Source organism: Zosterops lateralis (genome assembly GCF_965231275.1).
Source record: "Zosterops lateralis genome assembly, chromosome: 7".
In the NCBI taxonomy this organism is placed as follows: domain Eukaryota; kingdom Metazoa; phylum Chordata; class Aves; order Passeriformes; family Zosteropidae; genus Zosterops; species Zosterops lateralis.
The window spans coordinates 18,940,400-18,957,925 of record NC_139767.1 but is presented as its reverse complement, the minus strand read 5'-3'; the positions used below and the strand labels follow the sequence as shown (position 1 = coordinate 18,957,925).

General features: G+C 40.4%; 1 protein-coding gene across 1 annotated transcript in view; it reads left to right on the top strand.

Annotated features, from left to right (window-relative positions):
• Positions 1–11,258: 11,258 nt before the first annotated feature.
• The window catches only part of MYO3B (myosin IIIB), a gene marked incomplete at its 3' end in the record, with an annotated part of 190,620 nt that continues 184,352 nt past the window's right edge, over positions 11,259–17,526 (top strand). Inside the window, exons 1-2 of the mRNA XM_083864590.1 lie at positions 11,259–11,320; positions 11,521–11,557. Coding sequence (XP_083720716.1) covers positions 11,314–11,320; positions 11,521–11,557 — 44 coding nt within the window. The 5' untranslated portion in view covers positions 11,259–11,313. The remainder of the gene's footprint in view (positions 11,321–11,520; positions 11,558–17,526) is intronic.

The window sequence follows — 17,526 nt, the reverse complement described above, 5'->3', positions numbered from 1 at the left end:
TCTTAGAGAACATTTCCCTTATACAAGAGTATATTAAAATTAGGAGGATGTTATTTTAGCAACACTTAATTCACAGACTGGTGTGCTTTCTGTTTTAATCCTGGGCAAAATTAGGGACTATTAATCAGATTACTGCATGTTATTTTACAATTCAAGTCTGTCTAAACCAGCAAGTAATAAATCCACAGCAATCTGAAGCTAAGGTACTACAGTAGCAGTGCTCTTTTGTGGGAGAATATTTTTAAGAATGCTGCAGTACATTTCTTCACTGTATATTGCAGAACTGTCTTGCATCTTGTCCTCTGAAACATATGTCGAAAGACATGTTATGTGTGTGAATACTGAGGTGGTTCCCTAGCAACAGTAAATAGAAGAAAGCTCAGCCCATTCAAGTGATTTACCTTTTTAAGTGTGTGGCAGCAAAGATGGATTTTGAATACTAAGGGAACTCATTATCTGAAGAAGAAAAGCAGCAAATAAAGAACTGTAGATACATCTTATCCAGCACTGCTATTGTGTACAGCATAATTGGGAATTTGCATAAGATATTCTTAATGTGAAATATCATCTCATTTTATTCTTTCCTCTGCAGCTTTTAATTTTCAGTACTATAGAGGGGGGTAAAATGTTGCCTGTGGGAAAATGTAAGGAGAAGGCACTTTGGTTATTTGGATGAGTTCACCTTCCAAATTTATTATTGTCATATGTGCTCAGACATTGTGCTCAGTATGTAGCATTGAGTGATACAGGACACTCAGTAGCTCAGATGTTCATCCACTAAGGGTAAATGCAGACATTTAAATGTAACAACAGGCACATGGTGTGACTCTTGGGGATGGTCCATGCAGACCTAAGGGTTGGACTCTGTGATCTTTGTGGGTCCATTCCAAGTCAGGATATTCTGTGATCCTGTGATAATAAGAATAATAGCTAGCCATGATATTATGTAATGGCACTCCCAGTTACACTACTGCTGCCTCTGTGAAGAAATCTTCACAAAGAAAGAGTAAGGATTACTCTTGGGAGCATCACACTCCAGCTCTGCAGAATAAAGAGTAATTTTATAGTATTTGGGTAACATGACTTAGGTTACAGAACAGATTAGGTACCACTGTGGTACACATTGCCAGCTAGACTCTGTGATTAATTGGTATCTAGAGTATACCATGTGTAGGCTCTTCTTGTGTATTTTTGTTCTTGGCTTTTTAAAAACTCCTTTGAGTCACCTTGATCTGGAGTTTAGTCAGGAATGAATCCAGTATAATTCCAAATCACTTTAGTTCAGCAATGCTATTTACATTTCACTGCTATCCCTACACCAGGCATTCCATCTCCCTCCTTCTGTTTCCAGGTGTCTGCCTGAGGTCTGCAGTTTGTGCTTGTGATTTGTAAGGGCTGAACTATGGTTATGTACCTTGCACTACAGTCTTGGCTAGGATTGTTACATTATTGACCTGATTCCCAGCCCCTTCCTGATGGAAGTGTATTTACTCTGTAATGCTGGGCTACTGCCTATGTAGTTTTGTTGCACTTCTATGGTCCTTATCTGAATACTCTGCAGCTGTTGGCTCATCTTTGCATATATGCATAAAGCTCCAATATTTTTCTCACTACTTCTATTGATTTCAGAGATGGTAGAATCCACTCTTACATTGCTGGTATTTCATTTCCTTCACTACTGAAGAATTTTTGAATGGAGATTTTCTCCTTTTCAGTCCCCTTTGCTGTTTTTTGTTTTGGTTCATGCAGTAAAATTCAGTTGCTTTGCCCTTTCTGTCCTCAGTATTCAGGTAGTGCAGTAGTTTCCTATTCGTGATTTTTCTACTAGTTTAAAAGAGAAGAAAACTAGATGTCTCAGGTAGAGCAACAGTCTTTGTATGCAAGTATACAGAGACATATTAAAGGCAGATAATTCCATTTCAGATGTCAGTTTAGAAGCAACTGCCACAAGACCTTGGTTACCACACCTCTTGCACAGTTTTTCTTCAAAATGGTGGCAACCCTTAAACAAAGTGCATTTGCATTTATTTAACAGCTAAAAAAAGAAAACTGGAGCAGCACCTGTGTGACCTGGCAGGACAGGACAATAAAACACAATACACAGTAACTTGGATACTTAAGAGTTCACAGTGCTATATCTATACCTGCATACCCAAAATTCAAAACTACCTCAAGATTTTCATGAAAGCAGTATACATTTCAGCAGTGTCCTTAAAGTCTTCAGCACTCTTTTTTTCCCTTCTAGCAAACCTGTTTGGTATGATTACATTAAATTCTGATTCACCAGTGTTTATGATGTGTGTAGCTTAATGCAATCATGCATTCTCTCTGTAATCACCAGTCCATCTCCGGGCAAAGAAAAATGTACAGAGAGATGAACAGGTATTTAAGAAAGAAATCTTAACTTTTAAAGGGATTTACTGCAGTGAATAATGTTTGTCTATATCCATTTAGATAAGGAGATTTTAAGATTATAAATCAGATTAAGACAATGCATCTCAACTTTTTACTTACAGAAAGCATAGATTCCATTGTTATGCTATGTTTTATGGTTAAAGTGTTTCCATTTATAATTTGTTGGTTACATGTTTTTCTACAAGTCAGTATCATGACAATTTTAAAATTAATAGATTGTCAAAAAACCCTTACTTAACATATAGCAACTGAAAGTTTCTGTGGAACACGCTTTGGATAAGCTCATTGGTTAAATTCTGTAGATGATTTACTGCCTTTGAAATATTTTGTTTCCATTTAGTCCTTGCGTTTTAGAACATTGCATTTAATAATAGCTTTTCACCTTTTGTCATCTAACTATGACCATATAAATGACACATTATTTAATTTTCTAATGCAGTCTAAAGTAGGAATAGGAATGGCTTGCATTAGTGCAGCCATTGTATAACAGATCTATCATTATTGAACTTGTAATCAGAAGTACTACAACAATTAAGAGCTTTTCTTTTTCTACCTGAGACCTGCAAACAACAACAAAAAGTAACAGGTGCACTTTAATATGGCTTGTTTCTGTATGGCTTCAGAATAAGCAACATTCCTTTAAATTGTAATTTAGGATGGACAAGTCTTCCCATTACTGCAAACAGTAACATTACCCTGTATAACATTACAAAAATCAAAGACTTATGAGATCTGATACGTCTTCCTGCTGAAATGCAGAAGTTTGGATTAAGATAAAGGGGGCATTGGGCTGGGTTTGGGGGGTTTTTTATGGTTTTGTTTTAATCTTAAATTGCAATAAGCTGCCTTTTCAAATTCTGTATTATGGTATTTCAGTGATCTGTGGATGACTCTACTGGCAAGTTGTGATGTTCAGTTATACTTACAAAGCCACTGCAGTGCAAATTGCTGCATCATGGAAGACCAGTGTGTGTTTGGAAATGCAGTGTGGGATACAAGCATAGCACTTGTATGGCTCCAACCCATTGTGACTGTGCCCTGACTGTAAACGGGTGTGCTGGACAGGCTGCCCATGTTTGGAAATGCCACTCCAGCTGGACAGCAAAGACATAGTGAAAAGGGATTAAAAAAACCCATCAGCATCAGAACAAAACAAATAGGTACAGGAAGAAAAAATTTGAAAATTATGAACCAAATGAGTTTTGTAGCAGAACTCACAAAGGTCTAGATTGCATGAGCCAAAATTATGTAGCAATAAATGAGGAAATTCCTATGGTTCAAAAACTACATAAGAATTTGGGAGAAATATGGGAATATCTAGAGCTTCTAGATTTAAATATCAAAGAATTTGTCAGAATAATGAGGAACACTTGAGGTATACATGCAGGATACTGCATGAAGATGTTAATTTTGCTGAATCTTTATGCTTCTTACACAGTAAGAAATATTCACATTGCAGAACCTCCTGCACAACTGATGTTTTAAAGTATAACTTCCATAAACTGAAGGCATATAGGATTAAACATTTGGGTCTACCTTGGACAAACCTTTTGATGGTCAGAGGTATGTCTAATATTACTATTTGCTGTCTATATTGCAATTTGTTGTCACACTGTTTATATAATTATGTATACAACAGGACCATTCACTTAAGAGTTGGGCTCAATGATCCTTCTGGGTCCCTTCTAACTGTGATTCTGTGATTTTACAATTGCTGACAAAAGGAGAAAATAATGGCTTGTGATGAAGACTTTGTATATTACAATGTACAAAATTTCAACAAAACAGTAATGTGAAATGGAGCACTGCTCAGCAAAACTTTAGATACTCTTCTGTCACCTCAGATTCTTTATAATACTGTGCTGGGCTTAACTCAGAGAAAATGCTTAGCATTCACATTTTCTACTGACCATCTGAATCAAGGTTTGACATCAGTTATTTTCAGTTTTGATAAAGGATTATCTTGACATAATTTACTAGATTGTGGATGGTAGGGAAAAAAGTGTCTATAAGATTACAAAGCACAGAGTTCACTAATCAAGAGAATGGTAAAATAAATTACTGCACCTTGGTCATAATGATGATAGTTTCACTGTTAGAAACTTGTTAAAATAACTGGTACAGCAGTTGGTAAAGGTGGTGCTGAAAGAGTTTTGCAGAGAAATCCGCCGCTCCTCAGTCTTTAAAGTGTGAATCTTAAATAAATACGAAAAAAAATCTATGGAGATAAAGCTGTTGTACTTTTTTTCTAATCATGAAGATTACTTACAGCGTACTTGTTAAATACTGTAAGAATGAATACCGTGTTTGAAGTGGTCCTGGAAGCCGTGGAGGGAGTCAGCCCCTGTGGCAGCTGATGGATGATCAGAGCAGCCCCTCAGTCTCTAACACTGAAGGAGGCAGGTCCGGTCACAGCCGCGGCGGGAGAAGCGGAGAATGGCCGGGATGGGCTGGCAAAAGGCAGAAGACAGAGAGCTGGTGCTGGAAACTGAGTGAGAGGGAGGCCCCGCGATGCGTTCGCTTGGAAGAAGCATCGGCGTGTCGAGCACAAGAATAACCTCCCCGTTTCCTAAGATTTTTTGTAAATAAAGAAAAGTGTCTAAGACAAATGCATACTCGAATTTCTTCACATCAATCAACCTGAAAAATGGATATGACCGAACTCAATTAAGTCAAATAGATACAAAAGGAGAAGCCCAAAGACGGGAATTCTCCCCCGTCCTCACACCTTAAGGGGAAGAAATGCTTTATAAAACGTTTCCTTCACCAGGACCCATTTCTCAGAGCACAGACGGAGATGCGCTCGCAGTTGTTTTCCACAATGAACTGAATGCACAGAGGGGACCGAGGCGTTTATTCCCAGCGATGCTGCCGGCTGTGCCCACGTACGCATCAGTTTTATTCCTGTAAAAGCTCCCTAAAAACATCCCTTCCCTTTCCCCGGGCACCTCCGGAATCCCCCGGGCCGCGCCCGCCCTGAGGGGCCGCACGCGCCGCCTCCGGGCCCAGCGCCGCCCCCGCCGCGGCTCCTGCGGGGCCAGGGCTCCGCTCCTGCGGGGCCACAGCTCCGTGTGGGGCTACGGCTCCGCTCCCTGCGGGGCCACAGCTCCGTGCGGGGCCACAGCTCTGTGTGGGGCTACGGCTCCGCTCCCTGCGGGGCCACAGCTCCGTGTGGGGCTACGGCTCCGCTCCCTGCGGGGCCACAGCTCCGTGAGGGGCCACAGCTCCGCTCCGTGAGGGGCCACAGCTTCGTGAGGGGCCACAGCTCCGTGTGGGGCCACAGCTCATTGCGGGGCCACAGCTCCGCTCCGGGCGGGGCCACAGCTCAGTGTAGGGCCGCAGCTTCGCTCTGTGCGGGGCCGCAGTGCCCGCTGCCCGGCTCCTCCGCCGTGCCGGGACAGAGAGAACGCTGTCTCTTAGGTGTGCCCCGCTCCCGCCAGGTCTCCGGCCCTGCGGGGCCGCCCCGCCGCCCGCTGGGGTGGTGGGCGCTCCTCATCCCAGAGGGGCTTCGAAATGGCGCTCGCCGTTTGCCTGGCTGTCCCCGGGCGCTCAGCGCCGGGCAGGGCTTGCCACCTCTCTGGCGAGGCGCTGCCGGCAGGGCTCGTCACTGCCGCCGGGAGCCCGTCCTGGCCCCAGCGAGGCCTGCCCTCAGCCCCGCGGCGTTAGGCGGGAAGGGAGGCGCTCTCAGCCCCCAGGGCTGTCCGGGCCGCGCCGCTGCCGGGGCCGTGCGGGTGCCCCGCTGCCCGGGCCCACCAGCTGTACCTGTTTTTCCAAAAACATAGGTAAGGAATGCTCAGGAAAAAAGACAAGTCCATGATTAATAATGGCAGAAGATACTACAAGGCAAGAAGTAAGTAGGCGTGACACGGGATTCAGGCCCATCGGGACAAGGCCATGAATAACTGAAGAAAAGTTTCTGTAAGTTCCCTAACTAGATCTGGCTCTAGTGTATAGTATTTCCTTAAGCGACCTATAGTACCTAGTGGACCATAATATATATTGCAAGTACTATGATAACACTTGATGAATTCGTTTAAGCAAATCTTCCCCCTGGGTACCTACAGATATGCAATTATTAGCAAAAGAAAGGAAAGGTACTGTTACCACAGACAATACTGTACACAGATTGGGAGATGGCTAACTTAAAATGTCTTCCTATTTATTTCTCTGAAGCAGTGCATTTATTTTTGTGAATACAAAATGGGTTTTCATTTTCATTTTTTAAAGGTAGGTTTTCTCACTTCATTTGCCCCTTCAAAAGCTGCACTCTCAGATTTCAATTTCATTGCACTGAAAACCAGGGATCAGTGTTTGAGGTTTTCTGGAATTATTAGGTAGAAAATTATGTTCTTGTACAGAAATTTCAGTTAGCATGATGTACAATAATAGAGGTCACTGTCAGCAAATTAGATGCAGTTACTGAGGTTTTTTTCTGTCAAAAGCAGTAAATTGTATCTTAAACTACTGTGGGGTCTTGTAGAATGTGTTCTGAAAACACCTAAAATCCCTTTTCAAAACCCTTTTTATATTCCCAAAGTGAAGTCCAGCTCATTCTTAATATCAAATTCAAACTGTAATGCAGTTAATATTACAGCGTTACATAATTAAATCCTTCAAGTATTAATGCAAGTTGGTGTCAATTATTGATATTGTAGCACAAAAACAAAAGTAGAGTTCACCAAGTTTTATTCAAACAATAAAAACATGGCTTGAACCCAGCAGAGCTATTTTTCCTTTGGGCTAAGATTTTCATATAGTAATCTGGCTAGGAGCCAAAGTGGACATAGATTTCTAAAAGCCATTGCAGACCCTTTTTAAAATGGAAAGTCAGTTAAAGTGCAAATTGTTTTAGAAACAGGGAAGATAGGAACTTCCGTGCTGGTATGTGCTGCTCCATGGTTTGGAAGCTGTAGGAGCTGTTTGTGCATGTTGGAGAGGGGCCAGTGGGTGATTCCTTCCTCAGCATTATGTGCTGCCCTGTTGATGTATGTGCAGAGTAAGTGAATTATCCTTGATACCATCCAAAATCCTTGATTAGAAGAAATATGGTATTTATATTATTGACTTTCTAACTGCAGAGAAGAGGGATTTAGTTAGCACTGCAGTGGCTATTTGGTTGCTTTAAGAACTTCCACTACCAGTTTTGCAGTGTGTTTGCCAAATACTTTCACAACAAAAAGTTCATTGGACAAAAACAATGATTGTTGCTGTGCTAATGCCTGGAGAGGCTCACTAACAAGGGACTCCTGAGTGCAGGCTTGTCTGGGGAAGAGAAACATTTTGTGTTACAAAGACAGAAGTTACTGTCATAACCAGCCACTGAGAAACTGGAGAAGAGGGGAGTAATGAATCGAGTGTTGATGCGCTGTGCCGTGCTGTGAGAATAATCAAAGAACATTTGCGTATAGGAAGGGGGTTTGAAGTCCTGAAAGTTACCAGAATGGTTTGCTTTTGTTCTGCTTAAAGGTTTGGTTGGTGGTTTGTGGTGTTTGGGGTTTTTTTTAACCTAGCCCTAGTTTTAAGTTGTCATCTGAACACACTTAGTGAGACACATTCTATGCCTGTAGCGTCTCTTTCATTAGTTTATACAAACTTGCCGCCCCTAGAAGTGAATTCCCATGGTCCGAGGAAATAAAAGGGAGGATCAGCAACAGAAAAGGAAAAGGGAGAAAAAAGCCTGATACAAATCCTGAGCATAACTGGACAGGTAAACACTAAACCTTTTACCAGTCTACTCTACAGCTGAACTTCAGTAATGTAGAGCCAGGGAACAGAAAGACGTCTTGGGCTTGATTGCTGTAGGGAAGTTGGGAATGCCCTGCACCTGCTGCAAGAATCAGCACTTCATTCAGTAGGAATTTTTCTTTTGTTGCTACTGTTTAATTCCTTTTTGTGAGTTTGAACTGAACTGTACTGCAGCAGAATAAACAAGCTGCAGTGGGGCTGGCAATCATCCTGGACAGAAGTTCAGAGTGGCATTTTTAGTAAAGACTCCTGTATTACAGGTGGAAATATGGAGGCATATTCCTCACAGTGCTATCCTGAGGATGATTTGCTGTGATGGATTATGTCTCTGCTGTTTGATAAAGCCATGTAGCTCCTAAATGGTGATAGGAAGAAGGTAAGGGAGCTGCAGCAGGAGAATGTAGAAGAGCAGAAGAGTGCACAGCGAGGGTGATGTCACCTGGGGGGTTACAGTGTGCAGCTCAGGGAAACATCCATTCCTCTGTTTGTGGACAGTGGGTCGACTGCTCTTCAGGTAGAAATGGAGATGGATAAATAAAATCAATCTTCTGCTAGTTCCTTCCCAACTTGTTCTGCTTTTCATGCATCTTTCACATCTCTGCACAGCTCTTGTTTTGGGAGTTGAACATGTGACATACATAGTGAGGAAACGCAGTGCCGCATCAGAAATATGGAAAATAATTTGAGAAACTTTTGTTGTTTATTTGTGCAAAATTGCTGCAAGGAATTTTTCCCTCTCTGGGAAAGAGAACGAATAATGTATTGTATAAGGCCATAAATGCTGTCCTGTTGCCAAAGCTGAAAAGCTGTATGGCTGTAGCTGGATTGGCACTGCTCTGAGATAAATGACTGACAGTAAAAGGCTGAGCTTTTTCATCTAAATGCTACAGAGTAGGGAAAAGCTCTGCTGAGCATGGCTGAGAATTGGCCTGTGTTAATGGCATGTGGTGAGGGGGGAGATAGTCAGACGTTTTTCATTCGCTGCTGCTGCTTTGTAAGGAACAAGTCACAACAGTAGCTTCTTGCTGCCTGGTCCTCTTTTTCTCCACCCCTCACCTGGTTTCTTCCTCAGACATGGCCTCTGTCCTGCTGTGTGGAGAGGGAGTACTGATATTGTATGTGGAAAAAGGAGACATTTGCAGAGCTACATGTATGAAAACAGTGGACTAAGCTAATTTTACAATATTTCTTATGAAATAGATGAAGATTTGGGAAAATTAGTTCATCTCCTGAAGCATTGTAGCATACTGACTGTGGAGAGAGGTACATTCAATACACTGGAGAATATGGAATATGTTCAGCCCACTCGAATTAATGGCATAATTTCTGCTATCAGTCTCTTTAGGCAGCTGTTTTCCTAATATTCTGCATGGACATGGTTTGGTTTGGGTTTGTTTTTTTTTTTGTGGTTTTTGTTTGTTTGTTTGTTTTTGTTTTTTGTTTTTGTTTTTGTGGGGTTTTTTTTGTTGTTGTTGTTTTTGTTTGTTTGTTTTTTTTTTGTTTTTTTCTGCTTTGACTTTTCTCACTTTACACACACTTTCCCCAATTTACAAGAAATTTTCATCTCCTTCAGTCTCATGCCACTACTGCAGAAATAATAGTGATTTGTTTACCCCTCTGATCACAAAGCAATGCTTGCAGTAACCCCTGGAGATTTCTGTAGTAAGCAACCTGAAACACTTGAAAAGAATATCATTTCTAGAGGTGTCAGTGTTCATGGCTGAAAGTTTCAACAATATATTAAGATGGGCATTTTGGTTAAACAAAAAAAAATCTGCTTGTATTTAATCTGAGCTGCATTAGTATTCCCACATTGTGTGCAATGGGTGAAAATAGTGTATTAAGTAGCAAGGTCAACTCTGTACAGCAGGTAGTATCTGTTAATAAACATATGCTTCCTGCCTTGTATGTACCTGGAACTAATGCTAATCTCTGCAATTCAGGAACTAACTCTCCATCTTCCTTTGTGTCTAAAGGTGGGAACCAGCCACTTTACTTTCAGCTGCCTGACATTCAAACCTGGAGGGAGTTGAAATTAAGGTATAAGAAAGAAAGGTGAATTCCAAGTAAGGGGAGATATTTAAGTAAGGAAGTTAAATCTCTTGGTCCCAGTTTCCCAGAGACACCATGTAGACAAAGACTTTCTTTTCTTGAGTGATGCACCCCTCCAGGCTCCTTATCCTGGTCCTGTATTCTCATTGTTGTGATTGTCAGTTTAAATGTTCAACTTCCATGTGAATATCCACATTTGAATACTTGAGATGAATCCTGTGTCTCTCACCCCTAGAATTAGGAACCTAACATCTAGATGGAGCAGTATGAACCGCCTGAACAGATAGTGTAATTTTCTGAATGCTGTCTTTATCATTAGTGTCTGCTTCATGGCATTGAAAGTAAGAATTCTGCAGAAGAGAATACAGAAAAACTAGGAAATTCTGTCTTGAGAGGAGAAATTGGTGTCAGTACCTCCTTTTGTCTTGGCAAGGCTCCTTATGTTGGTTGGTACTTTCTAGTTGCTATCAGCAGTATCCGAAGACACAAAGTTATGTAAAAGAAGTTCCATCCTTTGCCCAGATATCTGTAGCTTTCATTCCTCCTGTGATGTGCCATATTCAAAATTAATTAGATGACCCAATTTTAAACCTGAAATACAGTATGAACTTAGAGACTGTGTCAGTGCAGTTGTGAGTTGCTTGAAGAGCACATCTACAGTGTTTGCTACAAAGAGCTGGGGGCCAAACCAGAATGTTGGAAGCACGTTAGCAGTTAATGACTGAAAAGAGAAGTGACCATTGGAATGGGAATGTATACACCATACAATAAAAATTAGATTTTTCCATTTTAGTCAATTCTATATAGTGAGAGACTGGTATGAAGACAGTTTAGGGGTCTGTGTTCACCATTCCCCTGCATTACAATAAAACACCATCCTGCTTCTTTCCATATGCCATTTAGTGTTCAAAATAGATCAGCTGGGCTAAGTTTCCTTTACAAACTAAATCAGACTGTAAGCTTTGTATTTCTGTTTCATTCACCATGTGCTTTTGAGGCCTCCTCATGTTCTTGTTAATAATTCAGCCTTTGCCTATTCTAGGTTTATTGCTCAGGGAGACAGCACCTTTTGCTGAATTGAGCATATGGCTAACAGGAGCTATGTCAGGTAAGGAGTGCAACGTTTAGTTTTCCACCTATTCTCTTTTGTCATTAGTCAGTTTTGGAATAGAATTATAATGCAGTCAGGTTTGTAACAACTGCTAGCTTGGGTAGCCTGTTACTTTGAAATATCTGGAAAAATGCCAAAGATCTCAAGTGTCTTGAAGTCTGTCAAGCTTTTGCTTTTTCTGTTTCTTGTTGCAACAGATGAGAACACAGCAAGTCCTGAAGCAAACTGGATTAGGTAAGAAAGTTTTTAATTGTCATCATCTGTGGCACCCTGGAGAAAAACTACATGTGTTGTTCTGACTCACTTCCACAAAATAGACAAATGTGTATCTCATTCTTCTAACATGTCATAATTGTCTTAGAGATGTCAGCTGGTAGCTGGGGACTGTTCCTCTGCTTGGAGCTGTATTTATTAATATTTTCCTTTTTTTTTGTTCTTTCTCATATAATGAAATTAAGCTATCGAGCTGGCAAAATAGCTAGTTCCTGATTTCATCTTAATGCCAAGAACACTGTGAAAGTTATGGAGAACATATAATTAAATATATCAGTTACTGACAGTTGTTGCTTTGCAATGAGGCCTTCATGCATTTCTGTAACAGCCCAGCTGTACTTGGTAGGTTGCACTAGAGGCATAATTCCATTTGAGAATATTCCCTAGGGGTAGAACTGCCCTTGTGATTTTGGGCTTTTTCAGCCCCTTTTCTTTCTACTGCTGTTCAGAAACTACTTGCTGGAGAGAGACCTTTGAACTGAGTGGTATGTGGCATGAGGAAATACAGCTCTCTGTGACTGGTAGAATTCTTAGGTATATTTCTTTGGTAACTCTTTAGTCTCACCTCTGAAAGAAAATTTAGTGCTTAGTTTTTACAGGCCTTACCTGTTGGCTTCCTTCAAAAGAGTAATTGTTATAAACCACTCCTTAAAGGCTTTTAGTTTTGACTTAGGAGTTTGTAGTGTTGCTGGTTATGATGTGAGGCAGTGCCTAGAGTATTGGAGGGGGAATAAGCTTTTACAACCTTCATACAGTAAGAAAGGATGGATTGTGAAGAGTGCAGCCTGTACTGCTTTCACTATAACTCCTATCTGAAGAATTGACTCATGGTATACCTTTTCCTGCTTGGATTCTTTGCCAAAGAAATAAAATGGTAGCTTTCTTTCTCATCAGGATTCATCACCCTGTCAGTGTCAACCGATTGTGAAATGAAACCTGGGGATTTAATTTTCAAAAATTTTAAAGAGCAAAATCAATTCCCTGAAAATATTAATGCTGTAGGTAACAATTTCCAGCTAAGGATTTGCACATTGTAAGTGTTAGCTTTTTAAAAAAGCCCAGAATTCTTGCATGGAATACTTGTGTATTTGTATAGTAACAGGAACAGCTCTTTTTAAGTCGTTGTGATAATGGAGCTAATGACAGGACAGTTGGCACTGTCGCGCTAAGGTGATCTTCACCCTTGCAAGACAAAATACAGTTACATTAGCACAATTTTTGCAGAGATAGGCAGTTAGCCATGTGTATAAAAGATTTGACTCCTGTTAGCTAGCAGATGCCTGTGTCCTTGACAAAGCTGTTTCGCAAGATAGATGCGTCTATAGAATGCACAGCGATCTGTAGTATATGCCACAGCTTCTTCTCCAAAATGCTTTGTGGCTTGAAAACATACAAATGTTTTGGGGAGTACGTGGAGGATCTTATGGAGTGCAGTGATGATATCTTTACTAGTAAGGCTGCCCTAATCCCAAGGTGTATCAGATTGTCATAATACCAAGTCAGTCTTCTACTCTTATCGTTGACACAGTTCTGTCTCTACAGTGGAGGCTGTCTTGGACTTGCTGCCTTACCTTCACTGCCTTCCCAGCCTTTCCTCTTTCTTATATTTGGACTCAGGTGTGCAGTTCTCAAATAAAGCTTTTTAACTGCAGTCCTGCATCTCTTTGTTCCAGGTGTTCTCTTTTCTTCCTGTGGCTTTTAGGAGATAGAAGTTTTTTTGCAGAAGTTTTTTAGGAGGATTCTGTATCACTAATAAGCAGCATATTGTAAGTGTTTTGGTAAAGACTTTATAATATCCTGCAGTGGGGGAGGTATCTTGCAAAGGGGAGGTCACTTATTTTATTATGGGCAGCTTAAGTACAGCTGTAAGCAAAGACTAAATAGAGATTTGAGATTCATATGGAAATGATGTTGTATGGTGTTGTATGTAAAAATAGGTACAAGAAGGCAGAGGCATCTCTGGCACTTTTTTTTGTGGATAATAAAGGAAAATATATAAATATTTAAGGAACATTTTCTCCTGGCACTGAAATCTGAAACAACAGAAAACGCTGCTTAAAACAGTTTGGAAGAGTGCTGTCTTCACTCATGATTTCCTGGGTAGGTACAGAACTAGAATAGTGGTCCTGATCCCAAAGGGAATCTTGTCTTTATATTTCACTACTTCTTAGAAAAAGAAAAATCCCATCCATTGTTTTGTTTCCTAGATACTTCACTGCACAAGGGGAATTTACTGAACTGTTCCAGGTGGAGAGTTTCCTGATTTCTAGTAGTGTTCTCTGCTACTTCTACCCTCAGCTTAGGCATTGTGCAAATGTGATAGAAAGAGGGAAATGGTTCATGGTAGCTCACTGTAAGAATAATTTGTTCTATTAGTCTTTGGTGAGCAACACTGTTGGGAGTTCTCATCTCTTCCATAGTCTTCCTTCTTCTACTATTCTCTGTTACTCAGCCTAGCATGAACAGAAGGGTGTAAATTAACTGTGGTTAATTTGGGACTGAAAGACAGGGCAAACATTTTGAGTAATTCTCTTTCCCCCTCTCTCCCCCTCTCTCTCCTCCTCTCTCTTTTTTAAATTGTTTATAAGTATGTACAGAAAATATACAAAATTTTAACACAAAGTAAGAATTACTATGAACAAGGAAGAATGGAAATGGAGAAGAAGCTTAGTGTAGTGCAGTAATTTTTCAGAGAAAAGGTTGCCTGTAGGATTAAGGCATCCTGAAGGCCAGTCCTCTGAACATACCAAGACTCTGGCTGATGGTAGAAAACTATTTTCGTGCAGATGCTTAGCAGCTCACTGCAGATTTTTCAGTATCTGTCATCCCACTGAGGCATTTGTCTTAAAAAGCATTTTTAAAAGCTGTTATTCCATATAGATGAGGGGTTTTATTCAGAAAAAGGAGAAATAGTTGCAAAGTTCCCTGTCCCGGTTACTGCATACTTTTTAATACCTTAAAAAATATTAAAACCTGGAGGTATATGGACTGCAGAAGCTGTTCTCCCTCAGGGTTCTTTAAGGTTGTGATCTCTAAATATGTTACTGGACAATCTGGATGTAACCAATAGTCACTGACCTCCTCTCTGCTGTGGGACAATCCTGTCACATTGTAGTATGTCCATACAACTTGTTTTGCTATTTGATACATCATTCTGTTTGCTCTATGGAATTGGTATTAAATCTGTTCCAAAAGAAAAAAAAAATAAACCCCTCATTTCTGATAGTGAAAGAAGGCAATATGGCCTTTGATAGCAGTTTTCCTGCATATATAGGAAATAATCTTAGTGCCTAAAGCAGGAGGAGTTGTAAAACATGTCGGGTGGGCTGGCCGTTTTCATGTCTCCTGGGATATTTTTTGCTCTATTATTTACACATTATTTTAAACCTACTGGAAGGATGAATGATAGATGTGATTAATTCCAATTCGCTTGAAAGAAGAGGGCATGTTTGGTGCACATCTTGTCTCCACTTGTTCTCTCAGCATTTCTGTCAGTAGTTACATGGATGATCTTTATAACTTGTGTTTAGCCTGTGAAATGGATATAAAGACCTGTCAGACTACCTTTTCCAATACACTTTCTTCTGCAGAAACAAACCTAACGTAAATGTCATCTGTGGTATGAGCAGCTGTGGCAGATGGAGCATTGAATTAATGGTTCTGAGAGGCAGGCCAGGGAGAGATGAGGAGATAAATACAGTAGATATAGTACATAATTCAAAAAACTTCCTGTGATTAAAAATGAATTTGAGGAAAAAGAGTGTATTTTCAGAAGTTAAGAGTATTTAAAAATCACTTTAGCTTTTTTACCTTTGGAAAATGGTTTAAAATAATTTACAACTATGTTAATGGTGAAAATTCCCCATTAGTTAAATTAAAAGGATATTTTTCAGCAATATCCTGAAGGAAAGATCTTTGCTAGTCCTTTACTGATGAAGTGAGAAGGCTGTATTCCTCCTTATTAAGGTCTTGATGACAAATGAATATGAATATTTCATTAGGCAGAAGAATACTTTGTTAACGTTCAAACTTGGTCTTACTCTTGCATGAATTCCAGGAGACCTACAAATCAGATTAATTTTTTAATTTGTGGCAAAGACTAATTTTGTTAAATAATATGTACTGAATTGCCAGAATTTTACAGAAGCTGTTTATTTAATAGAAGAAAATTATTAAATTTGAAATTAAATTTTGGGAGAGAGGATTTTTTTAAAAGCTGTCTCTGAAATAAGGTTCTACTTTACAATGTGGCTTTTTGCATAATTAAGTATTGGTTGTCTAAATAATTACTCAACAAAGAACAGAATGTCTTTATGACCTCAAATCCTTGCATATTCTGTGTGAAGGAGGAAAAGAACAAGAAAAAAAAACAACAAAAAGGAGTTTGCTTGCCTTTAAATATTTGCATAACAAGTTCCACATTACATTCCTTTTTATTTCAATGAACATTTTCTATAGAAACAGTGTTAACATAAGAAAGGGACAATAAACATTTGTTTAAAAGTCTGTGAACCCTGTAGCATGTGCATCATCATTTGTCTTCCATTTCAGAAGGTGAAAATAGTGATCATGAGAAAAATGTGACTGGCTCATGTGTCCATCAGGTTCTTTGATCTCACTGGTTTTGCGTCTTGATACACACGGATCTGTAGGTCTGCGAGTCTCACTACTTGTTGGTTTGAAAAGTGTGCACAAGCTTTTGCATGTTTCTGCGGCAGAAAAAAGGCTTGAGTAAAGTACCAGTAGGCACTCTGCAGTGTGGGCTGGGCTGCCCTGTGTGGGCCAGTGAGCCAGGAGCCATGGGGTGCCGGTGAGGCAGCAGCCTGTGGCCACACTGAGCCTGGGGCATCCTGTCAGGAGCCCAGGCAGGCATGAGGGCAGGCTCAGGGATGGCACCACTGAGCTGACAGTGACACTCAGTGACAGCCAGGCCAGTCTGGAGGAATAAGGCAGACTCGAGGTCTGTTGAGAAGATCAAGTCCATAGGATAGTGTCTGGCTCTGGATGAGTGGCAGAGATGTGGCTGTAGGATAGCCTAGATAGGGACCAAGGGTGATAGCCTCTGGTTAAATGCAGCTTCCAAGAGAAGTAAATGCCCTGACACTTCATGCATTTGCAAAATAGCTCGGCATTATTCTGGGTTCATTGTTGTAGTTTATAGGCGGTTTTAGTGCTGATCTTGCTTCAGCTCACATGCCTGTCTGCTGCAAGTCTGTTTTCTCCTAATGTTTTGGATTCATGAACACCTTCATTATGTCAAAGTACAGCCCACTCAAGACTGGGGTCATTCTGGCAGGGATGACTTCAGTTGCTGCCACAATCTAATTGCCTTGTAAAGGATTAATTCTGGATTTTGCAGTATTTTCCTTAAGTTCCCTACCAGTGACCTCTTTAACTTTTAAACTTGCATGATTGTCTCTTCATCTTTTGACAGTCGCATTTTTAGTGTTTTCTTTATATATGTAGTAAAACTCAAACCTGTAATGAGTTTTATTTTTATGTGGAGTACTATATGGCTTCTGGTTTTGTGACATTGCACTGCACTTCCTGCACTGTACTTCCTTTCTACATCTGAATTAGCAAATACATCAGCTGCTTTAGAATCTGTCACCTGAAGGATTTTTTCTTCCCTTTTCACTGACAATCAGTAGTTGAAGGTACAGAATGAACTTGCTTTATATCTCCTAACTTTTTCTCTCTTCCCTGTTTATTCCTGGAGTCCAGGAGGCCTGTGAATAATTTCTGAAATCACGGTAGATTTGAGGTCCTTGAAAGAGTTGTTCAGAGAACACATCCAGCAGAACATAGCTTTCCCTAACCTGTCTCTGTCAGATGGGTTGGTTTTTTCCCCCTAAAGCTGAGATACGACTTTAGGTGCAGAGTGATATCAGTAAAGCCAACTAATTTGAAGGAATTTGTGCCTGTAGACT